This window comes from Rhinolophus sinicus, linkage group LG05 (assembly GCF_036562045.2).
Source record: "Rhinolophus sinicus isolate RSC01 linkage group LG05, ASM3656204v1, whole genome shotgun sequence".
NCBI classification, from domain to species: domain Eukaryota; kingdom Metazoa; phylum Chordata; class Mammalia; order Chiroptera; family Rhinolophidae; genus Rhinolophus; species Rhinolophus sinicus.
In genome coordinates, this window is record NC_133755.1 from 38778757 (window position 1) to 38806588 (window position 27832).

At 36.2% G+C, this 27832-nt stretch overlaps 2 protein-coding genes across 4 annotated transcripts in view; one reads left to right on the forward strand and one right to left on the reverse strand.

The window, feature by feature from the left end:
* The first annotated feature begins 920 nt into the window (after positions 1-920).
* Positions 921-21619, forward strand: CFAP36 (cilia and flagella associated protein 36). The gene is made up of 10 exons (XM_019719753.2): positions 921-1243; positions 2966-3030; positions 3649-3750; positions 8213-8327; positions 12310-12397; positions 13567-13618; positions 15267-15369; positions 20421-20560; positions 20770-20919; positions 21451-21619. Exons 1-10 carry the CDS (start codon positions 1129-1131, stop codon positions 21550-21552), a joined length of 1032 nt encoding a protein of 343 aa, XP_019575312.1. The 5' UTR covers positions 921-1128; the 3' UTR covers positions 21553-21619.
* A 1751-nt stretch (positions 21620-23370) lies between these two features.
* PPP4R3B (protein phosphatase 4 regulatory subunit 3B) overlaps positions 23371-27832 on the reverse strand; it is a 55812-nt gene continuing 51350 nt past the window's right edge. For 2 of the 3 annotated variants that reach the window (XM_019719723.2, XM_019719717.2), the window contains exon 16: positions 23371-25877. In XM_019719723.2, the coding sequence (XP_019575282.2) occupies positions 25782-25877 (96 nt within the window). In that variant the 3' untranslated portion in view covers positions 23371-25781. The remainder of the gene's footprint in view (positions 25878-27832) is intronic. The other variant, XM_019719728.2, reaches the window with a different exon arrangement.

Consider the following 27832-nt stretch of genomic DNA (forward strand, 5'->3'; position numbering starts at 1 on the left):
TCTACTCCTTGGAATAGTTAATAAAACCAAGTTTTTAGAGACACAAAAATGTGTTTTTCAGCAATTTGTAGAAGGGGAAAAATGAATACACCCACATCAAAGGAGGGGGAAAAAAGGGAAAAAAACTGCACACTACTGACCATATTTATGCATCCACGTATGATATTGTGTGTATACACAAACAAAATAAAAATGGAATAAATTATATTGAATACTATGCACTATAAACAAAGGAGTTTTATATGAAACTATGACTATATTAAAAGTGAAAAAAGTTCCGTAACTGTACATACGACACTATTTATGTCAATATGTAAGGTTGTTCGAAGATAGTTTGGGACACCAAGCATCTTGACCATGGACCCTCAACTAAACAGTCGATTTGGTGTTATCTGACCTAAGATTTGCTCAAGTAAAACATTTACTTAAATGAATAATCACTTTGATTTTGCCCTTGAAAAGCTCCTAATTCTAGTTTATGCAGAAAGGCTAACTACCCGCCTGGAGCTACAAGATGCAAAGACTGCAGAGCCAATTAGCAAGTTTTACAGAGCTACTTTGCTCGACTTTGTATTTTCAAACAACTCTTTTAATTACAAACGCTTCTGGGCCAGCAGGGTTGAAAATGGTTGGCACTTAGCTGGGTTCGAAGCCTTTGAAGCCCTTTTAGTCGGAGCCCGCGTCACAACGCGAACCTCACCACGCCATTTCTAGGCTTGGGCTACCAAGCACTTCGAAGAGGGAACGCGGAAAGTCCTGCTAGGACCTCCAGCCAATGGCTACGCTTCTACGCTCAGCCTTAGCAACGGCAAGCCAATGGGTGGAAGATTATCTTTTGATCCTCTGTTCTTTTCCAGCCAATCGGAAACGTTTTTAGAATGCCCCTCTCTAAAATGCGCAGGCTTCGGGGAACTTGGCATCACTTCTGGGCGGCTGCCGGGGGCGGCTGCGTGTGTTGCCATAGCGACCATTATACGTTAACGGGTTTATAGCTTTCCTCCAGGTGGCGGGGCGACCGCGGGGGCAACTCTTCCTTTCGCCCATTCCCTCTAGGCTCCCTGCGGCGGAAAGACCTTAGCAGGCTCCGGGGGTCTGGCCTAAGGTTCTGCCGCGGTCCGCGGGGGCGGGATGGCTGCGGAAAAAGAGGACGATGTAGAATGGGTCGTGGAGAGCATCGCGGGGTTCTTGCGAGGCCCGGACTGGTCCATCCCCATCTTGGACTTTGTGGAGCAGAAATGTGAAGGTAAAAACCAGAGCCCGAACCGACAATCTCTTCTTGCTTCTCTTACATCAGCAATCGACAGGGAGGTGGTTCCCACAAACCATCTGTATCTCCTGGGTCTCCATCTCTGTCGGGCAGGTTTAGAGCTGGTTTGTAGGAGATATTGCTGTCACTGCGCCTGTTTTTCCTTCATGGAACTGAAAACGGGGATCGAGACTCCCCTACCTCTGGGCCCAAGCACACATCCGAAAAACATTAGACTTTAATCCTGTGTTGGGTCTCACACCCCATCCTGCACATTTCTCCTCTGGACCAGTACAGTTTAGGTGGGCTTCTTCAACAATTTCCCTTGTGACTTAGGAGGAGAGGCGTCAGTTTACCTCTGAGTTCCTTCTGATCCCAAGAGTTGACCAATTTGGTTTCAGACTTAGCTGAAAACAGCCTCTGTTTTGCATGTATGCCTAGTGTTGTATAGAGCAGATGCCAGAGGAAATCGAAGTAGCATCCCAGTTACACTGAAATTAACAGTGTTTACATACTTCACTGACTTTGGGTTGTCAGTGTGTTGTCCACTTCAGATAATTTAAAGATGAGTTTTGTATAACTTTGTGATGTCAGCATGTATTTCAACAAACATTTATTGAGTGTCTTTGGGCCAGAAGCTGGGGATAGAAAGATGAATAAAACAAAATCTTTGTGCTTGAGAAGTTTATAGGTTTGTGGGGAAGACAGGCAGGTAAGTGTAATTTAAATGTAAAGTGGCAGGTGTTATAATAAAGGTAGTCACGTGGTGCTGTATTATAAGAGTTCAGAGGAAGGGATCTAACCAGCCTAGGAGTTGGGAGTGGGTAACAGGTCATGAAGAATGTGCCACTTACACTGTCTTGAAGAATAGTTGGAGAAAGGGGGCCAGGTAAAGGCAAAAAGATCTAGGACTGGCCTGAGCAAAGACATGGGGATTTGAAACACCGTATGTGTTATGTTTGGTGGTATTTCAAGTAATTCTGTATTGTTAAGAGTGCGAAGTTTGGGTTTTTGAGTGATGGGATATGAGACTTGGGGTCCAATCTTGGAGGGTTTTGTCTGGCCTTCTAAGGATCTTGTACTTATTCTCTAGGCAAAGAGCAGTCATTGAAGAGTTTTAAATCAAAAATTACAGAAGTTAGTTTTGCATTTTTAAAAGATGATCCAAGGGGGATTAAAAAAAGATTATTATTTACAATTCATTAATTTGTCCTGTTTCCCTAATTAGATTGTAGCTTCTTGAGGGAATATGTATCTTTCTAATCCACATTGTTTCACACATATCATTCAGTAAACATTTATTTGGTTTTATTTATTTTAACTTCATTATTGATTTATATGAAACAAAAATGGCCTACTCACTTTTGGTAAAATTTGCGAATCAGCGAAGGTCCAGTACAATAAAATAATCAGGAGCCTGTTGTAAAAGGAATTAATGTTTAAAAACTATTAACAATAATATTCCATTAAAAGTTTATAAAGAAACTGTTGTCTTATATTATTGAATGAAACGTAATGTTTGTCATATATGAAGATCTTAAGTAGGAAAAGTTTACAATTAACACTATATACAGTATGTATGTGTGTGTACACACATAAAAATATTTTGACTCGTAAGTATATATCTAATTATCTATTTGTAAGATATAAGGAGTGGACATTTATATTTGCATTAATGATTTTTTTTTACATTATGCAATATATATTTTTTAAATTTAGTTTTTGATGATGAAGAAGAAAGCAAATTGACCTATACAGAGATTCATCAGGAATACAGAAAACTAGTGAGTATATTTTTTCACTAATATTTAAAGTTAATTAGAATAATACTAATTTTAGCTTTTCTAGATTAAAAAAAATGGATTTGTCCATTAAAATTCTGTTAAAAAATTCAGTCTACCGGAATAGTTCAATTTACCAGTTCCATCAGACTCCAAGGGTTCTCATCCTTATGACTTCGTATGTCTTCTACTCTAGAATCTAAGGAATGGATTTAGGACAACCATGTTAAGGGATCTTGCATCTGATCTTTAAATTTTATTCTTTTGCTTGTGCATTCAGGGAAGTGTTAATTATTAACTTAATTATGGTTATCTTGTGATTTAAAAGTGATTCTGGGTAGCAGAAGAGTTGTACCTCATTCAACTTCATATTCCTGACATAATCCTCTAGTAGTTATTTCTAATAGAGGAAATAAAATTGCATTTGACTCTGCAAAAATTTTAACCTTTGTTGTTTTTTTCCATGAAAGACATTGTCACTGCTATATAATATAATTTTATGTGGATTAATAATTGCAAACAAGCATTTCCTTATACTTTTCTAAACTCAATACTTAACATGAAAACTGTCATTTGGAACTTTTCTATATAAATTATTAAGGTTAAACTTTCTCTTTTTAGGTTGAAAAGCTGTTAGAAAGTTACTTCAAAGAAATTGGAATTAATGAAGATCAATTTCAAGAAGCATGCATTTCTCCTCTTGCAAAGACCCATACATCACAGGTTTTTGCTTTTGTGTTGTTCTGCTAACATAGTTTTGACAAAAATGCCCAGTATTTCAGTTAAATTTGCTGTGTTTGATTGTCAGAGTATAATATTGTAGACATTGTAAGAGTGAAAAGCTAATTCATCACATATGGGTTCTTTTTTATAACTACCTTTAGTAATGATAACTGGAGTCGTTAATGAACTGATGCAATTAAAAAGGAACTTTCTGAACTCAGAACTATAATAGATTACTGTTTTACTTACATACATCTCTGATAGTTTTGCAGTTGCCCCTTGTTCAATCTTAGCAGATTCACAGTACGTGGTTCCTGGGGCTTTGTTCTCTTGGAACTCCTTTTATTGTCTTACTGATTCTGCAATGCTGGGCTGAAGTAGGTATCGTGTATTTATAACTTAGATTTACTGAGGGCTTATGCTAGCTGCTGGTTTAGGCACTCGATGTGTATTATCTCATTTAATTTTCTACTGTATTATCTCATTTAATTTTCCTGATACTCCTTAACAAGTTGGTACTATTTTACTTCCATTTAGAAATGAGAAAAGTAAAGCACAAATACATTAAGCAACTAGTGCAAAGTCCACAGCTAAGTAGGTAGGGGAACCGGGTTACCAGCCCAGGCACTCCAACTGAGAGGCCTTCCTCAGAGATTGAGGATAGGGACACTTACCACTACCCAAAGAGCCTTCTCAAAGAGTGGCTTGAACTGTCCAGCTCTACTGCTTTGACTACTGTTTAATCCAGCACTTCCTGCTACATTTCTCTTTTGTACAACTGCTCATTGAATGACCACCTGTAATTCTAAAGATAGAAACTCTTTATTGTAACATGACATTTTAAAAAATATAAAAAGTTATTGGTATGCCCACACTAATGTAAACAAACATGATTTTATTAGTTAACTCTATAAACCAAAAGTTGTTTTACAGTTTACCAATAGCTTTTGTTCTAAATGTACCAAAGGTTTAGTTTAAGGAGTAACGATAGGCATTATTTTATTTTTAGTGGAATTGGAAGAATTTGATTGAAATTTATTAACTAGTATTTAAATTTATTTTAAGACATCGGTATTTATTTTTATTTTCCTCGTTTTTCAGGAATACTTTTTGCTTTGGTTAATATTTGTCAACCTTTTAATTAAGCCATTGTGAATGAGCCTGAATTACTTTGTGACTAAAGATGTTCACGGTTATAGCAGACACATCCATCTTTTGCTTTCATTACCAGAATAACTACATTATTTGTGAGTGAAGCTGTCCAGAATTTTAAAATATTGTTTCCAGATCCGGACTAACACATCTTTCTCTTTTGTTTTATTCTGCAACACCTTTGGTTTATTTGGAGTTTATAGGTACAAGGAGGCAATTCTTTCGACACAGACAGACCTGGATTTGAGTCCTTGATCTGTCATTTACTAGCTGTAAGACTCCCGACAAAAGTTGTTTGTCAGTTGGCCTTTCTTATCCATTCTTATTCTCAGTTTCCACATCCATAGACAGGGATATAGTATCTACTTAGAAAGGTTTTTGTGAGATTTAAGAGATAAGGTTCATAAAGCATTTAGTACAATACCTGACATATATATAAGGTGGTCTATAAATGGAAGCACCTCTTAATTAGCTATTTTGGTGGTTGATTAGCACTGTGCTAATCAGGCCAAGGTCATAGGTTCAATCCCCATGTGGACTAGTTAGATTTATTCTCTTCTGGAGCAAACTCTTAGCACCAGATGCTGAATAGCAACATGATTGAATTAGCCCAAGGCTGTAATTATTACCAGAAAAACAGCTCAAAGCACATTATATATTGCTTTGCAGCAACCACCTTTATACGTAACGATCAGAATGCTAATTTCCATTATGCCAATATGGTGTGCCTAAGAACAAAGTAAAAAAACAACAACAGTTGTTTGCCCTGGGTAAGTTAAGAGGTAGTTTTTATTTTGTTTTCGTTTGCATTGTTTGATTTTGATTTTTAAACCAGCCGCCAGCTCTCATTGACTTCGCATTGCTAAATCCAACTTGAAAAATTATTTACACTTGGTTTGGGCATCATTAGACCTAGACCACTGGTCCTGGATAATCTTTGTGTATTAAAATCAGCTGTAGTAGTAAGAGGTCTCATGACCATAATTAGATGAAGGACACTAGTGTAAAAAAAAAAAAGAAAAAAAAACAGACTTTTTAAGAGCATGTCTTTCTATTAAGTATGTGTGGTTTCTTTAAAAATGCTCATGACTTAGGATATCTTTCTAAACAGTTAAGAAAAATATGACAAATACTGAGATATTTATTATTTTAATTGTCGTCAGATGAATTTTGTAATTCTGTGGTATTTTCCAGTTGAAATCGGCAAAAGTGACTTCCTTCATTGTTTGTGATTTTTCAGTAAGGGGAGAGCTCATCACTGATTTCTATGTATTGCAAAAGCCAGGGACTTCTATTAATATATGGCAAGAGACAATATTTTTCCTTTTGTTTTTTACTTGATTTGCTTTGACTTTTATAAGGTAGACATTAATATTTTCTGAAACATTTATAATAATAGTAATTTGGGAAAATTATGATGCTTTTTTCCCCAATAGTTTGGACCACTGAAAAGATTATATATGTGGTATACTTTCATTTTCTAAAAATACACACAGGATAATTAACAATATTTTGTGTGAGTGCTAGAAAGTCTTAAAAATTAATAGTGTATTTTTTAGAGCAGTTTTAGGTTTACATAAAATTGAGCAGATAGTACAGAGTCTCTTAATACTAACATCTTTCATCAGTGTGATGTGTTTGTTACAGTTAATGAGCCAATATTGACATATTACTATTAAATGAAGTCCATGGTTTACATTAGGGTTCACTCTTTATTTTGTACAGTTCTATGAATTTTGCTAAATACATGTCATATAGCTATCATTACAGTATCATACAAAATAATTTCACTGCCTTAAAAATCCTTTGCTCCACATGTTCATCCTTTCCATTGTTGCCCTAAACTCCTGGCAACTACTGATAATTTTGTTGTCTTTCTAGTGTTGCCTTTTCCAGAATGTCATATTATTGGGATCATATAGTATGTAGCCTTTTCAGACTGGCTTATTTCCCTAAACAATATGAATTTAATATTCCTCCATGTTTATTGTTTATTAGTTCTTTCTATTGCTGAATGATATTCCATTATATGGATGTACCGCAGTTTGTTTTTTCCATTTACCTTTTGAAGTTCATTTTGGTGGCTTTCTAGTCTTTGGCAATTATGAATAAAGCCACTATAAATATTCATGTTCAGGCTTTTGTGTGGACATAAAGTTTTCAACTCATTTGGTAAATACCTAGGAATGAGATTGCTGATCATATGGTAAGATTAAATTTAGCTTTGTATGAAGCTGCCAAACTCTCTTCTAAAGTAGCTGTACTAGCATAGGGAATGTATTGTAATAATTGTGTATGGTGTCATATGGGTATTAGACTTATTGAGGTGATCACTTCATGAGTTATATAAATGTCTAATCACTATGTTACACCTGAGACTAATATAATATTGTATGCCAACTGTAATTGAAAAATAAATTGAAATAATAATAAAGTAGGTGTACCATTATTTTCACCAGCAATGAATGGGAATTCCTGTTGCTCCACATCTTTTCAACACTTGGTATTACCAGTTGTTTGGATTTTAGCCATTCTAAAAGATGTGTAGATCTCATTGTTTTCTTTTGTACATTTTTTAATTGAGTTGTTTGTTTTCTAATTTTTGTAAAAAGGTCTTTGTATATTTTTGATACTAGTCTTCATTATCAGATACATGTTTTGCTAATATTTTACAAAATTTTCTTCTGTGGTTTGTCTTTTCAGTCTCTTAACAAATTTTTTATATTACAGTATCTCAGAAATGAGGATGCATTTTATAATTGATGGCCTATTATAATTTAATTGGCAAGGTTTTTTATTACTGGTACATGAAATAATGGTTTAACTAGTCTATGGAGTCATAGATTCAATGAAATACTTTATTACTGTTATTATTATTATACTAATTTGCAGATGAAGAAACTGAAGCTTAGAGGACTAAATGATATATCCAGAGTCACACAGCTGATTCTTTAAAGCCCGAAGTAGGCTTTTATTTAATTTGATACTTTTATTAAGGGATAATTTTGTGGTTACTGATGTATCATTCAATAGTAAATTTCAAGTGACAATATAAGCCAAATAGATTATAGGCTGAAAAACAAATCCAGGTATTGTTTTTTATGTTTAATAAAACAATGTACATTCTTAATTAAAAATACTTTATTGCTGAAACATGCTAAACATCATCTGAACCTTCATCTTGGTGTTGGTGGAAGGTCTTGTCTCAATGTTGATGAAAATGCAGTATCTGTGAAGCACAATAAAACTGAGGTATGCTTGTAGTTTTAAAACTTAAATCTTCATTTAACTTCCAGACTTCTTTCCACAGGCAATTTTGCAACCTGTGGTAGCTGCAGACGATTTTACTGTCTTTAAAGCAATGATGGTCCAGAAAAACATTGAAATGCAGCTGCAAGCCATTCGAATAATTCAAGAGAGAAATGGTAAAATGTTGAATTTAGAAATCTAAGTGCTAAATACATTTTTCTGCAGTTTTGACTATTCTGATTTTAACATGGTTGTAAATATAGCTGCCTTGTATACATTTATTTCAAGTTTGAAATGGCTGACTTAAGAGATTCAAGAGTGTAAACTTCCTGGTCAGTGTGTGTTTGACATCTCAAAAGCAGACCAGAATTTAATTTAATGATGTTTTCGATTTCAGAGAGCTTGATTTTTCTGCCCAGCCATTGTGTTTATGAAATTCAATATTTTTGAGTGGTCACAGTTATAGTTACTGTTGAGAGAATGTGACGACTCTTTTCCTTCTGGCTTATTGTTAAGACCTTTGTAGGAGACAGTGGTTTTCAAACTTTAGTGAGCTTTGGAAGCTGTTGGAGAGCTTGTTGAAACACATAGGCTGTCTTCCAGTTTCCGATTCAGTAAGTCTGGGGTGGGGCCTTATACTTTGCATTTTTAACAAGGTCTAGGGCCATGCTAAAGCTGTTGGTCCTGAGACCCCACTGAGAAATACAGTTCTAGGACAATGGGTAGATGGGATTGTGCCACCATCAGGGGGAAAAGAAAACAACTCAGAGCCCTAGTAACCTTCTTTGGCTTTATCTTCTCCCTGACTCTGCCTAATTTCAATGTCTCTCATTTCCTACTTTTGTTCCCTTCCTGAGTATTCCTGAGTATTTGACATCTTGACTCAAAACATCTGAGTTTCTAACCATACTTCTTGTTATTGTACTATCGCCTTTTCAACTCAGATTCTTTTCTCCGTTTCAGATTTCTGACTCTCATAACATGACCTAAATAACCTATAAGTTCCTTTGCTCAATAGATTGCCACTGATACTGTTTACCATGCCTACATACTTTTTAATGGTTTGGCAGCAGGACCCTTTCTTTGATTGTTTCTTGAAGATATGAGAGTTAGAGTTTAGTTGTACTGTGCTTTTAGGGGTTTGGAACATGCAACAATAAGGCTTCTGTTGTTGCAGGGCAACCATTAGAATGTTTCAGGGCCCTTGTAGATTCTTCTCTCATTTGTCTGATGTGAGTAGAGATGTGTCCCTTAGAGCCAACCACCACCATAACTATCCCCTCAAATCCTAAGATGCTTTTCACAGCAGGTAAGACAGCTGTTGTCTGTGGCTAGGAGACAACAAGGCCCTAACCCTGCATGATACTATGCTGTTGCTTTAGTGTAAATAAGTTTGGGAAACAATCTCTTTCTCTTTTTCTTCATACCATAGTTTACTTTATAAAACCATTTTCTCTGAATTTTCCTGAAACTGTGCTTTATTCTGACCTATGGGATAGAGAATTTGGATAATTATTTTATGTTAGTTAAAATTGTTTTGGGGGGTGGGGATCAGGTTTGATAGAAGAAATAGTGAACTTGATATTGGTACACTATAGTTTTCAGTTTGGAATTTAACTGGAAACTCATTTAGATTTTAATAAAAGGGAACAAGTACCCATAGCTTGTATCAGCTGGATGTCTCAGGCTGCCATTAGCAGAAAACCTCAATGACAGTGGCCTCATGGAACAAGAAGTGTAGAGGAAGGGAGGGAAGGAAGACAGGTCCAAGGTTGGTTAATTAGGTGGCTTAGTGATGTTATCAAGGACCGTGACACTTCCCATCTTTATACTCTCTTACCGTGTTTCCCCGAAAATCACACCTAGCTGGACCGTCAACTCTAATGCGTCTTTTGGAGCAAAAATTAATATAAGACGAGGTCTTAATTTACTATAAGACCAGGTATGATATGATATGATGTGATGTGATGTGATGTGATGTGATGTGATGTGATGTGATGTGATGTGATATGGTATGATATGATATAATAAGACTGGGTCTTATATTAATTTTTGCTCCAAAAGACGCATTAGAGCTGATGGTCCAGCTAGGTCTTATTTTTGGGGAAACGGTATTCTCAGGATCTTCTGTCATGATTGCACTCTAGCTGCATTGAATACAGACTCAACAATATCTCATGAAGAAAAGGGATGTTTCTTCCTATACATTTCTTTTTGTTAGCTAGACAATACTTTCATGGAAGACCCCCAGGAGTTTTCCCCACAGGTCCTTTGATCAGGATTGGGTCACATGCCTTTATTACACCCTCCAGCAGGGGGAATGAGACCATTATGATTGGCTTACACCAATTATGAGTCACTTGTGGAGTGGGGTAGGACAGAGCCCTGCCTCCCAGTATAACTACATAGACCTGGCTTATATTAATTAGCAAGGGCGGGGAATGATGTGGAATCATGCTGCTTCCAACCACAGGGTGGGACAGTTTGCTTGCATTTAAACATAAACTAAAACTTAGTTTCTGCCACAGAATTTTTAATGCATGTATTTAAGAATGTCGCTTTACTGAGATCCAGGGGCAAGGACCTGAGAGTGATGTTGACTGTATTCAAAACTGCAGACTATTTGAAAATTGTCCTCGTGGTGAGACAAATTCAAAAGCCCTATAGATTCTTGGTTGTACCTTATCAAAGAATTTGGGGAAAATGCAAATCAGACCATTATTTTGATGGTTTTGAAGTATTGCATACTGTTACATTATTCTCTCCTTAGTTTTTTTCATTTTATTTACAAAACTTATTAGGAGAATACTAATTGTATATCTTCTGACTGAACAAAAATGCACTTAAGATTGATGGGTTATATAGATATCAGTTTTCTGGTTGTGATACTGTCCTGTAGTTACTATTGGAAGAAACTGGGTAAAGGGTACATATAGCATCGCTCTGTATTATTTCTTGCAACTGCATGTAAAACTGCAATTATCTCAAAATAAAAAGTTTAATTAAAAAATGCATTTAAACATCAAGGGGATTAGAATAATAAAGCTACTTTAATTTAGAGCGGACACAAAATCCCATAATCATATGTGGATAAAGAAATAGAAGGTAAAAATTAAGAGACATGCTGCTAATGTCGTGGGAATATAATAATTATAGATATGAACAGATGCTTATTACCAGTCTACCTGCTTCTCAGGAAGATTCAGGTAATAAAGTAAATTAAGCCAATACTTAAAATTGCTTAAAATTACTTGCCATGAATTATTATTTGCCTTGGGCTGAAGTTAGTACCGCCCTGGTTTATAGTTATTAGCCCAATATCTGCATAAGAGCTTTGAGGGGAGAGATTGTTTTATTTATCTTTATATTTCCCCTACGTGCTTAGCACCAGGCTTTTGCTGCATGTAGTAAGCAGGACCCTTTTCAGTAGCATTTGTTGTAGTATGAATGAAGAGTATTACTATGCTATTTCAACTAATAAAGTATTTTATGTTTTATTTTGTAAACTCTTTTCCCATTTAAGGGATACTTTTTTGTTTTTAATTTTATTTATTTTAAGTGTGTTTTTCCAGGACTCATCAGCTCCAAGTCAAGTAGTTGTTTCAATCTAGTTGTGGAGGGTGCAGCTCACAGTGGCCCATGCGGGGATCTAACCTGCAACCCTGGTGTTATGAGCATCATGCTCTAACCAACTGAGCTAACCGGCCGCCCCTAAGGGATACTTTTGAAAGCATAGTTGCATTTGTAGTAGCTTGTCGATTTCAGTGGTATATCCTCAGATAGTATATGATTGTGGAAGATAATAGCTTATAATATTTAATTTTTATTACCACATATAATTGTCGTTATTTTTTTTTTTAATGGTGAATTGTCATTATTTTTAATAGGCAATACAAATAAGAGACATTTCTAGGTAAAATAGTGTTTGGTTTTTTTTTTTCTTTTTTTTTTTTTGTGTGTGTGTGTGTGTGTGACTGACTCCCTAAAACAAGAAAAGGATAAAAAGACCACAGTTAAAAAGATAATATCTTAAGAATTTTTTTTTTAAGGGACAGATCTTAATAAATTAATTTGTACTTTTTGATGAACTAGGATAATGAGAAGTAAATGTTTTCAGATGAGTTGATATTCTTTCATGTGGTCTTTGGTTTTGAACAGGTGTGTTACCTGACTGCCTGACAGATGGTTCTGATGTGGTCAGTGACCTTGAACAGGAAGAGATGAAAATCCTGAGGGAAGTTCTTAGGTATCCTCCTTTATTTATTTTTCGTATGAATCATTAGATTATTATAATATGACCTGTATATATGCTTTTTACTCAAAAAATATTATGAATTGGTAAATGATTTAATTTCTTTACTGAAGACCACAAAAATGATTTATCATTTTATTTGTTTATAACTGTGTATAACATTTCTTAATGGACAGAAAAAATTATTTTCAGATGACTCAGACCAGACCAACCCAATGGGAGGGTCTTTTTCCCCAGCTCCAAAGGGAAGGAAGGATAGAAAGGCTGGTGGATAGGAGAATGGGGCAAGGAGGGAACTGTGGAAGTTGCTTCAGGACTCACTGCTTAATTTCAGGAGATTTGAGTGGTTATGAGGAGGGAGGCAGGTGTGCTGGTGAACGTGGCCTTTTCCTGGCAGATCCTACTTTCCATGGCAGGGCAAATGGGAACCTGAGCCAACACAGTATGCTTTGAGTTTACAGTTTTGAAGAGGTAAGGATGTTTGGTAATTGGTTTAGAAGACTGGTAAAGTTTTGCCTTGTACTGGTTGTTTTTTTGGTTGATTGGTGGTCTGAAAACTGATCAACATTGTACTTTTAGATTTTATTTTCTAAGGGCTTGTGAGGGGTGTGTACTACTGCGTAAGTAGTAGAGCTTAGTTAGGAACATGTATGAGAGTTGTCCTGGCTGTTTTCCAAAATCAGACTGCCTCAGTGAGCAGTTTACTAAAGCCGATAGGGCTTTGGCGTAAAGGCATCAGGAGAGCTTTGAGATAGCCCCGGTGTCACTGGGAAAACTAGAATGCGAGGATAAATGGATCTTATCAGGAGGGGTGTAACTGATCTCTCTAAAAAGAGAGGTCAAATCTATATTAATGGGATTTGCCATTCAAATTTGAGTTTAGCATTTCAAACCTTTTGATTTTTGTTCAGCTATGGGTCATTTACATTTCCAAAAGAAATGGGTAAACCTGTAGTTTATGTTACTAACTATATTATGCTCTATATGCCTATCTATGTCTTTCTCAGTTGACTGTAAGCTTCTTTAAGCAAAACCTGATGATTTCCATTTTTGTTTTCAAAATTCCTTGCAAACGTAAGCTTAGGGTAGCACGTTGCTTGTTGAATATTTTTCTTTGATTAAAGAAGAAAATTTACTTTTATACCTTATTTTATATATTTCAGAAAATCCAAAGAGGAATATGATCAGGAGGAAGAAAGGAAGAGAAAAAATCAGGTGCCTACAGAATATATTAATATAACAGACGTACTTCATTTTTGTTATCTCTTAATGTTTATACTTAGTTTTTGCTGTTAAAATTCAAGCTTATGTGGAACTACACAGTTCCTCTGAGTATTCATATTATCTTGGCAATTCTAAGCATTTATATTTAATTTTATAACTTTATTCACGTTATAATTCATCCAGCAGCCTACCTTTAAATTTCCAATAAAGACTGAGATTAACTCCAAAAAATGGTAATACCATTCATATTTGGGAGGATTCCTTTTAAAAATTTCCCTTAATTTTATGAATCAAGAAGATTAAAAAAATATTTTACTTTCCCACTCTCCTTGATTCCTTTACTGTTGAAACAACAACTGCAGTTCCTACTGAGGCTCCCCTGCAGGCTTTAATATTATTAGCTCGAAGCAAAATGATTCAGTATCACATTTGCCGGCATACTGTTCATTAAAAACTATTTCCATAAAGTGCCTGATCTTTCCTGAGGATAAATTAAACATGTATCTGGCTAAGGTGAGGGAAACTAATATTCATTCTTCCCTCTCCCCTCTTCTAGCTTCCTCTTTTTCCGTGTTTTCCCAAATCTTCCTAAAGGGAAAGGAAGCCTAATATAAACTCTCTCAATCACTTGAAAGTCGTTTTCCTTTTTTCCCTTCAGTCACTATAATACGTGCGTGTATCACTCACTGTCTTGGAAAAACCTATTTTACTCCAAGGCACCCAGTGAAGAGAAGAAAGAGAGATGGTTTAGGAGTGAGACATGATTCATGTGTCTTTGAGTAAATCTCCTTTTAGTAAGTGGAGGTGAAATTCATAGATATTAATAAAGATTTAAAAAATGTAATGGTATACAATGGAAACCAGTTCAAAACTCCTATCAGAAAGCATTAGTATTAACTCTTTGATTTATAAGCAAACTATATTAGGTTTCTTGAATAATAATATAGTTTTGGGGGCATGTGGGTTTTTTAAGACTTTTTGTTATGGAAATTTTTAAACACACAAAAGTAGAGCTCATAATAATATTCATATACCCATCACCCAGCATATAGGGCTTTATGATTTTGATACCCATGAATTACCTCATAAACTACACGTGATTGGATTTTCCTCTGTTTTTAAGGAAAAATAAATGATCAATGTACTTAGCTTTTTTCCAAGATTTAAATGACGTTTAGGGTTTAAATGTACTATCTCATTGTAGAAATGGAAGTAAACCAATTTGTGGCTTCTTCAGGCACATCATAGTCATCTATAGCTTATCTGAAGTGGAATAGCCCCTTATAATTCGGTGGTTTTATTTCTCTTAGAGTATTTCTTGGTGTCTTGCTCAAGGTTACATGAGTAGTAAGAATGATGCCTGAGTGTGAACCCACTTCTTGTTAAGTCCAAAATCCTAATCATACTAGTTTGTTATGCTTAGCACTACATGATTTGAAATGAGAATGTTTACCTACCTCAAAAGTGAAAGATATACTGGAAACATCTTAAAAACTTTGGAAAAATAGAATCTCTTGCTCATTATCAATTTAGCAAACAGTAATTTTTTTTTAAACTAATGTCTTTGGATCCCTTAAATAATGAATTAATCGAAATTAATCTAAAATGTCTTTTTAAATTGTATTATGGACTCTTGAAGTTATCAGAGGCTAAAACAGAAGATCCCCCAATGCATGCTAATGAAACTGCAAAAATGAATAATTCCCAAGGGGATGGTGAACGTTTTGCACACCCACCCTCAGGTAAGCCTGAAGTGTTATTAAACTTTCTCTAATAATACGAATACATAAACATGGTAAAGAGTATGTTACTTTCTCAATACGTACTTAACCTTCAAAACCCCTTGGAGAGAGTGTTGTATGGCCATTATATTTAAAGTTCTTTATGAATTTAGCTAAAGACGTTGCAGATAGGAAATACCCAGTTGACGGAGAGAGAGAGTAGTCCCCAAATTTCTAAGTGAAGTCTGGAACCCAGAGCAGTGAACAGAATTCTTTGAGGGAGCCACCATCCTTTGGTGCCACGGCTGCAGCATCCAAGATACGTTCACATAACATTTGATGTTCTCTTCTTTGACCACAATTATATGGTATTTATAAGTTAGAAGCTGAGCTTTGAAAGATAATATTGTTATTTTTCTAATGAATTAAAACACAACTAGAAAATAAGAGGTAGCCAAGTTACCCAATGTTTAGTCAGAAACTATCATTGAAAGCAAAATCAATGAGAATGCTTGTGGGAAATGTTAGTAGATGAACTTATTCAATATGTGGCAAATCCACTTTCAATATACTCTGATTTTCTTGATATAAAAACAAGTAATTTTGAAATAGAAATTGAATGATGATCATGAATTCAGTTCCTTTTATCATGGATTTCTGTGGTTTTTTAAAAAATATATCCCTTTCTAAATTAAAAAAAAACCATAACTGCCTTTTCGCAATGGGTTTTCTGGTAGAACACAGGTATAGTGAAAACTATGGCTAAATCTAACCCAAAATGGGAAGGGAAAAGACACACATCAACATCGTTGTCTCTGGACATGTAGATTCAGGCAAGTCTCTACCACTACTGGTCATCTGATCTACAAATGTGGTGGGATCAACAAAAGACCCGTGGAAAAATTTGAGAAGGGAGGCTGCTGAGATGGGAGAGGGCTCCTTCAAGTCTGCCTGGGTCTTGGATAAACTGAAAGCTGAATGTGGGCATGGGATCACTATTGATGTCTCCCTGTGGAAATTCGAGACCAGCAAATATTATGTGACCATCATTGGTGCCTCAGGACAGAGAGACTCTATCAAAAACCTGATTACAGGCACATCCCAGGCTCACCGTGGTGTCCTGATCGTTGCTGCTGGTGTTGGTGAATTCGAAGCAGGTATCTCCTGGAATGGGCAGACCTGTGAGCGTGCCCGTCTGGCTTACACTCGGTGTGAATTGTGGGTCTTAACAAAATGGATTCCACTGAGCTGCCTTACAGCCAGAAGAGATATGAGGAAATCCTTAAGGAAGTCAGCACCTACATTAAGAAAATTGGCTATAACCCTGACACAGTCGCATTTGTGCCAGTTTCTGGATGGAATGGTGACAACACACGGGAGCCAAGTGCTAACGTGCCTTTGTTCAAGGGATGGAAAGTTACCCATAAAGATGGCAGTGCCAGTGGAACCATGCTGCTTGAAGCTCTGTATTGCATCCTGCCACCAACTCGTCCAAATGACAAGTGCTCTGCCCCTCCAGGATGTCTACACAGTTGGTGGTGTTGGTCCTGTCCCTGCGGGCCGAGTGGAGACTGGTGTTCTCAAACCCGGCATGGTGGTCACCTTTGCTGCAGTCAGTGTTACAATTAAAGTACAGTCTATTGAAATGCACCATGAAGCTTTGAGTGAAGCTCTTCCTGGGGACAGTGTGGCTTCAGGGTCAAGAATGTGTCTGTCAAAGATGTTCGTCATAGCAGTGTGACAGCAAAACTGACCCACCAATGGAGGCAGCTGGCTTCAGGGCTCAGGTGATTATCCTGAACCATCCAGGCCAAATCAATGCTGGATACGCACCTGTGCTTGGTTGTCACACAGCTCACATTGCTTGCGAATTTGCTGAGCTGAAGGAGATTGATCATTCTGGGAAAAAGCCGGAAGATGGCCTGAAGTTTTTGAAATCTGGTGATGCTGCCATCGTTGACATGGTTCCTGGCAAGCCCGTGTGTTTTGAGAGCTCTGACTACCCGCCTCTGGGCTGTTTTGCTGTTTGTGACGTGAGACAGACAGTTGCTGTGGGTGTCATCAAAGCAGTGGATAAGAAGGCAGCTGGAGCTGGCAAGGTCACCAAGTCTGCCCAGAAAGCTCAGAAGGCTAAATGAATATTATCCCCATGCCTGCCACCCCAGTCTTAATCAGTGGTGGAAGAACAATCTCATATTTGTCTCAGTTGGCCATTTAAGTTTAATAGTAAAAGACTGGTTAATAATTACAGTGTATCATAAAACCTTCAGAAGGAAAGGAGAATGTTTTGTGGATCCTTTGTTTTTTTTGTATGGCAGTTTTTAAAATCAGTACTTTGTGATAGAAACAAGTTGACCAAAAACCTGTCACAGAATTTTGAGACCATTAAAACAAAGTTTAATGAGAAAACAAAAAACATAACTCTGTGAGGTAGATATGCTCCTTTTTCTTTTTCTTTTTTTTTTTTTTTAACAAGAAATTCAAGGAAATTTAGAGACTTGTCCAAAATCACTAAATTCTTAGATGATGAAACTGTGACTTCCCTTGGTCTTCTTACTCCATAATCCTGTGTACTTCCACACTTTAGCTTAGAAGAACTTTCATAATTAAGATGGGTTCTATATTTATTTGTTGATTTTGAGGAACTGTATTCTTAATTGATCAAAAAGTGTGGCATGTGAACAGGGGCAGATTTATGAAAGTTTCTTGCCTCTTCCTAGCAAATCTAACCATGTTTTTTCATGTTCTGCAGATTCTGAGTAGAAGAACCTTATTTGAACTATATCTGCTTTAAATTTGAGCTCTTTTTTTAATTTGCTGGCCCAAATTTAATTTTGTTTTATACAGACCTATATACATACACTGTTTAAATCTTGTGTCTGACATAATTTGAATAAATTTGCTTTGCCTAGTTAAGTGAAGCTGTAGAAAACTCAATCTCAAACCATATATAACCCAATTATGCACATTAGTGGCACAGAACAAATGGCAGGTAATTGCAAAAGTAATGACTTTAATTTTCAAACATAGTCTCTTTTTTTAAAACAACGAGTATATCTGATAAACCAGGAAATCACTTCATACAGAGTAATGGAAGCCCATTATGAAGACCTAATTTGCGAGGAATCATAAAGGTGTTCGACCTCCTGTTTATCCCTTTGCTCATCTCTCCCGGCTGCCTGCTAGAGATGGATAGCATCTGTTCTCAGATTGACACAAAGAGTTGTGAGAAACGAGATGATCCTTCTTGAAGCTTGCTGGTTTTCTGATTCCCTTTTTCTAGAAACCAGAGAGGCTAAGTATTGTGGCCTCAAATACTTTCCTCTCTAGGTCTGAGTTAGAATATATGAGATGTTCATAACCAACTAACTCAAGGCAGCCGGAGCAAGTACGTGAAGTGAATATAAATGCTTATGTGCCTCGGATCCCCTGCCTCAAAAATGAACTGTCCCTTCCCCAGCTCTGTGGTTCCATATTTGGGGGCTAAGCCTCCCTCTGCTTAAAGTAACTGTCAGTAACAACGCATGTTGAACTCTGTCTGCATATTATGCCCCGCTTGTTGAAGCTCATCTTTATTTTTGTTTAAGGTAGTTCTGTAGCACTCTGTCTATGTAGGTTGGTTGGAGTGTTAACTCCAGCCTCATTTCTTCCATGGAGACTTCCTGTATGGTCCCAGTCTGAAGAGAGCTTTTCTTCCAACCTCCCTGGCACTGCAGTCAGTCCACTCACCCATGGCTAGAGCACTGGTCCTTCAGCAAGTTTCTTCCTCATGCCAAGTTCTTTCTGGTTTTACTATGCTGGCAAGATTTTTAATCATTTGGAAACACGTATGTCATGTTCTCCCAGCATGCTTTTAGTTCTTGGCACTTTTATATGACTCTTTGCTTGTCTCCCTCTGCTGTCTTTCACAGTCCATGTACTTACACTGAAAATGTTTTATCTTTAAAAAAAATCCCCTATCGGGCCGGCCCGGTGGCTCAGGCGGTTAGAGTTCCATGCTCCTAACTCTGAAGGCTGCCGGTTCGATTCCCACATGGGCCAGTGGGCTCTCAATCACAAGGTTGCCAGTTCAATTCCTCAAGTCCTGCAAGGGATGGTGGGCTGCACCCCCTGCAACTAAGATTTAAACACACCACCTTGAGCTGAGCTGCTACTGAGTTCTCATATGGCTCAGTTGGTTGGAATGCGTCCTCTCAACCACAAGGTTGCCTGTTTGACTCCCACAAGGGATGGTGGGCTGCGCCCCCTGCAACTAGCAATGGCAACTGGACCTGGAGCCGAGCTGCACCCTGCACAACTAAGATTGAAAGGACACCAACTTGACTTGGAAGGAAGTTCTGAAAGTACACACTGTTCCCCACTAAAGTCCTGTTCACCTTCCCCAATTAAAAAACAAAAATCCCCTATCTTAGAATAAAAACCGGCTCAGAAAAGCAATTAGAATGTTAATCCTGCCTTTTGTCATGGTCACCAAATACCTGGAAAGTACCAGGTACTCATGTTAGATCTGCTTCCAAGTTCTACTTTAAAATCTTTACATTTTTCTTAATACATTGGTAGGTTTATGGTTATCTTCACTATATATTACAAACAAAAATTATTGGTGTTACTGGCATTTACTCTTCTACAAAAAATTATAGCTTTACATTAATTGCTCTGAAAATATAGGGTCACTTACAGTTTTTACTTGCAAGCAAAAGTTTAAAAACCAATTACATTATTAGTAAGGGATTTTAGCACTGTTTATTTGGCTTATGTGGCAACCTTGTATCTCATTATAGTGAGTTCTAATCTTTGGATAAGAATTATATCTTTTTATAGTTATAGTATCAAATTGCAGGAGTTCGGTATTTGTTGAAATGTCATTATTCATAAGCAACTGTAGTTCGGCCTCCTTGAGGACAGAGACCATGTTTATTGTTCTCACCCAGTGCAGGCACTGAACCAATGTGTGTTGATTGAATAAATGTGAGAAAAAAAGTATTATTAATATTATCTCATTTTGGTGAACCTAGCCTACTACTTAATATTTATTATAATATTCTAATTGGTTTCTATCTAATTACTGCCAGAAATTAAAGTGAATTTTGCTAATCAGTCAGTACAACCTTTGGCAAGAAATCTGGAAATGTTGCCTGAAACTTCCTCCCTCCCACAAAAAGGCCTGAAGATTCCTGGCTTTGAACATGCAAGCATTGAAGGACCAATAGCAGTAAGTATACAAACAAACAAACGCATTACTTTTTAAGAACTATGAGCAAATGACCAAGTACTAGGAACAAACAGTGAACAGCCATACACTTTGGCTTTTGTTGTGATCTTGAACTCAAACTTCTGATTGAATCAGTCACTAGGTATCTGTGCCACTTATTATGCAGACTTGAATTTAAAATAATTCCTTCTTTTTTTTATTTGATCTAGAATTTATCAACACTTGGAACGGAAGAGCTCCGGCAACGAGAACACTATCTCAGACAGAAGAGAGATAAGTTGATGTCCATGAGAAAGGATATGAGGACTAAGCAGACGCAAAGTTCAGAGCAGAAAGGAAAACCTGCTGGGGAGGTAGAGGTATGGCTAGCCTTAGTATGTCAAAATTAGCAAATCTAGAGGTGGGATTCTGAGAGTCAGAATGTGTGCAAGAAAGCATTGATAATAAACGTTGCTTGTAGAGCCGTTCATAACTAACCACCTTGCTATGGTAGCACCTGCTAAGTCTTTTCTAGGCAGTGAGATGGTTGTGATATGAGGCTTCTGTGAGGGGTAGAAATTATAGCAGTTTCATTATACATTTCTTTCTTTCTTCCTTTACTTTCCCTGCTCTGAATGCTTAAGGGTCAGCCGTCTATTTTATCTGAGCCTTTTGAAATAGATCATCATAGAACAGCATCAGTGCCCCAGCCACCACCTTCAAGATGCTTCCCCAAGAAGAGATTTTTACAAAGGAGAGATTTAGGGAACTCAGTCCATGTGTGGCTTTAATTTTTTTCTTTTATTTACTTAAAGTGCTCTAATCGTTATTCGAGGAAGTATGTTGGGAAGTTTAGACAAATGAACCCATCTTATATTGAAGCCAATTTTTTTTTTTTTTTTTTTTTTAAGGAAATTACAGAGAAACCAGAAATGACAGCAGAGGAGAAGCAAACATTATTAAAGAGGAGATTGCTTGCAGAGAAACTTAAAGAAGAAGTTATTAATAAGTAAATTTAAAACCAATTTAGCAAAACAAATTCAAATTTTCTTAAAAATAAATTATGAATCCTTACACTGAGCCTGTTAGTTTCAAATACTTGTTTGTAAAAGCAAATATAAGCTCATTATTACTGTTTTATTAAAGGTAAAGGGTGGTAGGGAGGGCAGCTACTTATGCTGACCAGTTTAATATAAATTCCTGAATGTGTTGGAAAGAAGGTATAGACAACTAATTGATAGTGCATTCAGTCATTCAATCTTGGTTACCTGTTGTTCTTAAGCATTGTGCTAGGTACTAAGTATACAGTAAGAAGTCAACTAGATCAGCAGGGTCCCTGCCTTCACGGGGTTAGTGAAGAAGGCCCAAAGAGCAAAGTGGTAGAAGAGGAAAGTGCAGTGTTACAAGCAGGGCTGGTCACGCCTTCTTGAGAAAGCTGTCTTTAAGCTGATCGAAGGCTAATTGCAGGGAGAAAGGGGAAACAAAAAACCCACCTGAGGTCCTGCGGGACATAATACAGTACGTATTGAGGAGCGGTGAGTGTGGCTGGAGTACACTGGGAATGCGAGAGGGTTAGCATATGCAGTTGGAGATAGGTGGGTACTGATTTGCAGGGCCTTATAGGGAATGTGAGGATTTTAAATGTCATGGCATTGGTAAGTCACTGAAAGGTTTTAAAGCAGAGTAGTTCCATGATCAAAATGTTCATTTTAAAAAGATACATGGCTGCTGTATGGAGACTATTAGGTGAGTTAGATTAGTTGTGGGTGTACCAGGTATTAGGTAATTCAGTGATAAGAGTAGTTAACTTGTAGTTGTGGGTGTACCAGGTATTAGGTAATTCAATGATAAGAGTAGTTAACTTGGGCAGTGGTAAGATAGATTTTAGCATCTTACATTTAGGGAGGAAACAGGACTTGGAAAATAGATGAGGGAAAATACTCAATTCCTCCGTCTAGAAAAGCTACTACGAATCATGTAACGGGAACAATCAGTTGAACCTATTAAGGGGAATGCTGCCATGTGTAGGCCTTTTATATGTGAAATGATCTTGGATGGTTTTCTGTAGTCTTTTTGCTTAAAGATAACCAGAATACAGATGCTCCTTTACTTATAATGGGGTTATGTCCCAATAAACCCATTGTAAATAGAAAATATGGCTGAGTCGAAATGCATTTAATACACTTAAATCTACTGAATGTCATAGTTTAGCCCCGCCTACCTTATATGTGGCTCAGAACACTTATATTAGCCTGCAGCTTGGCAATTATCTTGAGTTTCATCTCACCAGAAAGACACACATGAGGGGATGCAAATACGTAAAACAATATCCAAAACACAATGGCAACACAGTACTCTTTAGAGTGTTGCTTGTCTACCCTTGTGATCGTGTGGCTGACTGGGGGTGGCGCCTTCCGACCAGCATCAGGACAGAGTATCATATGGCGTTATCACTGGCCCGGAAATGATAGAAAATCTAAAGTAAGGTTTGTACCAAATGCATCTTGTTTTGTACCATTGTACAGTCAAAAAAATCACAAGTTGAACCATCATGTCAGGGACTGTGTAGAAAAGACCTTTTATCAGGAACTTCCTGTGTTGTGTCAACCCCCCAAACACCCCCTACTTTTTTAGTTATGGTCCACTCCTGAGGTTTAACTTATAATTCCATTTCATTTCTTTAAATCTATAGTTGTAAACCTTTAAAAAGGAATTCCAAAATTAGTTTAGCTCCTTCAACCTGCAGAGAAAAACCAGTATTAATTTACATTTGTTACATTTTTATCACTTAGTGGACAAAGAGGAAAAAACTAGTGATTAAAACACAGAAATCTGTTTCATGTAACTTTTTATTAAAAATAGTTTTTATATTGGATACATGTTTACAGATATACTTTTAAGAGAACCTCAGGCATACAATGTGGGCTCTGGCTTGCTTCACTGAGTGAAGATAAAGATATAAAAACCTGATCTGCCTGAGGGCAGCCAACATGTGGAATCTTAACAGTTATTCTTTAAGGGATATTTTAAGTCCTGTTCTCATATCATTGTGAATGAGCATATGTACCAAGGAAAGTGTTATCCTATAATTCAACAAAACGTTCACATTTTTCCTATAAGAAAAGCATCCTGATGATGATGATTTAAATGTTTAAGACTCATGGCAATTCTTCAGAAAGGAAAATTAAAAGAAATTCTTCGTAAGATATAAAGGTAATACTTCCTACAGGAACTTAAAATTACTTAATTAGGAAGAGTCAGGAGTAAATAGTGAAACGCTTTAGGCCTGGGCTTCTTAGATTACAAGAGCTGAGAGTGAAGGGGCTTGATAAAACTTGCTTGAAAGAAAATGCATGCTATGGAAATGTTACTGATCTTGGTTTAAATTATCTTGAGTCACTTGCCTTTTGAGGTGGAAGGTCTTTTTTCATTACCTGTACCTGTAATCAAAGAGGTGGTAATAGCCCCAGGTTGTGATGCTTTGGTGCTGGGACTTTATTTGCCCAAGGCACACCTTCTATAAGGAGTCAGTGATATTTAAAGTGCAGTTGACCCTCATTTGTTTAGAATTCTTTTGTTCAAATTGGTGTATGACCTAGTGGTTTATAATAAATATGGATAATTTATTGGCTTTTAAAAGATAATTGTAAAATGGACATATCTCAAAATGGAGTTAACTTATATTTACAACAAACCAAACAAAAGCAACAATTATAGAATTACAGGGTCACATTTTAATTCCTGAATTTTACAGTTCAGCATTAATATCACCACATGTATACAAATGGTGTAAAACAAGTACAGTGGTATTTTTAATACAAAATAAACATCTGTTTTATGGAAAAACTATACTTCATATCTACACAGACAGCCCATCTTTTCCAAACCATAGCCAAAATTAAAATTAACTATAAAATCTCCAAAACAGGGAAAACTGCTTCAGTTTAATCTATTCCAAGAAAAATGGACCCATAACACATTACAAGGGTGATCTGAAGACTGTAGCTGGAATTACTATTTTTTTTCCCAATGCACTGAATTGTAATCTGGGGGACATTTTTCTCAGCATGACCTCAGATCATAGATGAGCAAACTAACATTAAAATATTTACAGTTAACTTGCTTGTTCTAAAAATAAAACCTCTTAACTGTTTGCCTCAACTTATTTTAAATTCATTTACGTATATGGAATGTGCTTTTACTCTTAAAAAAAAAAGCAGCTTTCATATTACACCCTTGTTTGTTTACCACAAAGCTTCCTGTGCTGCATACTGACTTTGACACTGAAATAACTTCTTGGATCAAAATGGCCTCTACTCAAACGCAGCACTATTCTGTGTATGTTAGTCTTTACAAATTAACACTTTAAAACTTGCCTGCAGCTCTGGAGAGAGACAATTTACTAACAAAGCAGAAAGTTAACTTCAAAGTATCTTCCACAAAAGATTGTACTGGTAGGCAGTTGAAAACATTCTGTTCAATCTACTCCCGGTTCTAGAGAAAATCATTTTGGAATATTACTGTACTGATTCCTGGCATCTGTTATCTCTAAAAGTGCTGATTTTAAAGTTACGTTAACAAAACTTGTCATTTTTAATCCATTTGTTTGTTTTCATCGAAATACATACTGAAAACTGGTGTAGAAAACTCAACATATGCTGTAATATTGGGTGTACTTCCCTCCAAATATAAGGCTGAATTTCTGTTACATCTTCAAAGAAATGGTCCCAACAGCTTAAATTCATTTTTTTATGATAGTTGAATTTGTTTTCCATAAAATTTTTTTAAAAAGAGGCAACTGATTTAAAAGAACAACATGGCCAGCACCATTATACAAGTAATGTTATTAGGTTTTCAACTGAAGTTTTATATTTGTTTCTAGATTGATAACCCCCTGGAGCAACCCTGCATTAATGTTACTTTATCAACTTTGTCCCTCCCATAAAACCGTCCTAAAACCTGAGAGTTTCCTTGTTTAGAAGCTATCGCCCCAGGTTCTTGCTAGTAACCTTTTTTGACAGCCTGAAAGGCAAACCCCTTAATTAAGAGCAAGTGATCAAGTTCCCCGGAAGCCTGGTTTTGTACAGAGCTAAACTCTCCTAGCTGATACATTGAGTGTCTTTTGCTACTCTTTATACATTTATAAATTCAAGTGAGAAAGCTTTCTGATTCAGATTTTCAGCTCATTGAACAGTTGCAGCATTTTAGTAAGACCACATGTTGAGGGTTCCCAGTAAATATTTTATGAGCCAAGACGAGGTCTTTTCCTGGGAGACGTTTCTTCTTCTTCATCTTCCTCTTCGTCGTCTGGATAATCCACTAAACCAACCAAACTTCCCTATTGAAGAGTAAAAAAAAATTTTTTGAACATGTAACTTAGATAGATCGCAATCTGATAAATGAACTGCCTAAAATTATGAACACTTGGTGAGTACAATTGACAGCACTCTTAGTTACTCTCAGCTTTTCTCTCTCTCTTGGATTTTTAATGATACCTCACAATTCAATTCAATTCAATTCAGCAAAATTTCACTGTGGAAAAAATGTATTTCCAAACAGTAGGACTGACAAAGAATCATAACATTTGGAGCTAGAAGGACTTTGGAGGTGAACTAGTTCATGTCTCTAATTTTAAACTAGAGAGAATAGTCAGTCACAAAAAGTCTCTTTTTAGTCACTGTTCCTAATGTATATACACATCGCTAGGTACACATCATTTTCATTCTGCTTCTGAAGAACAGTTAAAAATGACTGACAATAACACACACATTGAAATAGCCCCTAAAAACTAATGACTAAAAATTTTAGGGATTCCTGTCTCTCTAACCAACTGGAAAAGTAAAGATGAGGTAATTCAAGTGTTTGGTCTTTTATGAGTAATGGACCCCTTTGAAAATTTTATTAACGCTCTGGACACTACCCAGAAAATTATGTCCTCGGGTTTGCATTCATTTTGAACTACCCCATGGAATTTATATACATGTTCTACAGTTTAAGGGGGCTCCTGTAAACACTATTTAGTTTAAACCCATCAGGCCTATAGGGGATAAGCTCGTTTCCTACCTCAAGAATCCAGGTACCTGGCATCAACACTTTATCAGAATATAACTGAAACACAGCAGTTATTAATCAACACAGGCCTTGGGGCAGCTAGAAAGTTATCCAAAAGTCTGTGAACTGTATAAAACTCACGTACTTATGTGAGAATCCTTCTGTTTCTTTCTCAGCTTAATAATACACAAAGCTTAAGTTTGATAAGCAAGAGGCCGAATGGTTAAACTAGTAAGACTACACTGATTGTAGTCTGACTGCCTGACTGTGTGATCTTGGGCAAGTGATTTAATCTTTCTATGTCTAGGTTTCCTTATCTGTTAAATTAGTATAATAGTAGTCCTTAGACATCACTGAACTATTTTGAAAAAATATATTGAAAACAAAACATGTAAAGCACTTGGCACAGTGCTTGGTATATAGTTAGTATTCAATAATTGCTATTTAAGATGCTATTACTAATATTATTTGGTTTCTAAGTAAGTCAAACAAGTTGGATGAAGGAGACAGAAAACAATTACAGTATAAAGGCAGCAGTGTGATATTTACAAAAATGACAGTATGTTATTAAGGAAAGTTTTAATTATGCTTAGGACTATATGTCATAATCCAAATCGTTCCAAATCATTAACATTTAAAATGATTTTTTACTTAAGATTAATAAATATTCTATTGAAACACTCAACTACACAATTTAATTTTCAATTGTATCAGTAGTATCTATATATATATATATGTATACACATCATAAACTCAAATACATTAAAAAATAACATTTACTGTAAAACAATAAAAATCCAAATGTGAAATATTGGAAGTAAAAAGGCCTATAGTCCAGAGATGCATCCTGTAAAGAATCTGATCGATTCCAAATTTTTAATAAGCAACTGACTATAAATGTATTGTTTTAAAACAAATATCAGACTGCAATTATGCCTGTCCTCGTACAATTGTGTTCACCTAAAATTACATTATAGAAAGCTTTTTGATGTTAGTAGACAAAGTTCTATTTCATTCTTTTAAACTTCAGTACTCCATAGTATGAATATGCTATCATATAGTTAAATTCTCTGTTGGACATTCAGATTGCTTTTCCAGGGTATTATATTCTCTATTAATAGAATTGATTGAGAACCATCTTTGTACATATGGAATATCATATGGATATGTTAAATTGTTAAGGATTTTTGCATCTGTATTCATAAGTTACATCTACAGTGCTTTTCTTTCTTAGTGCTAGTT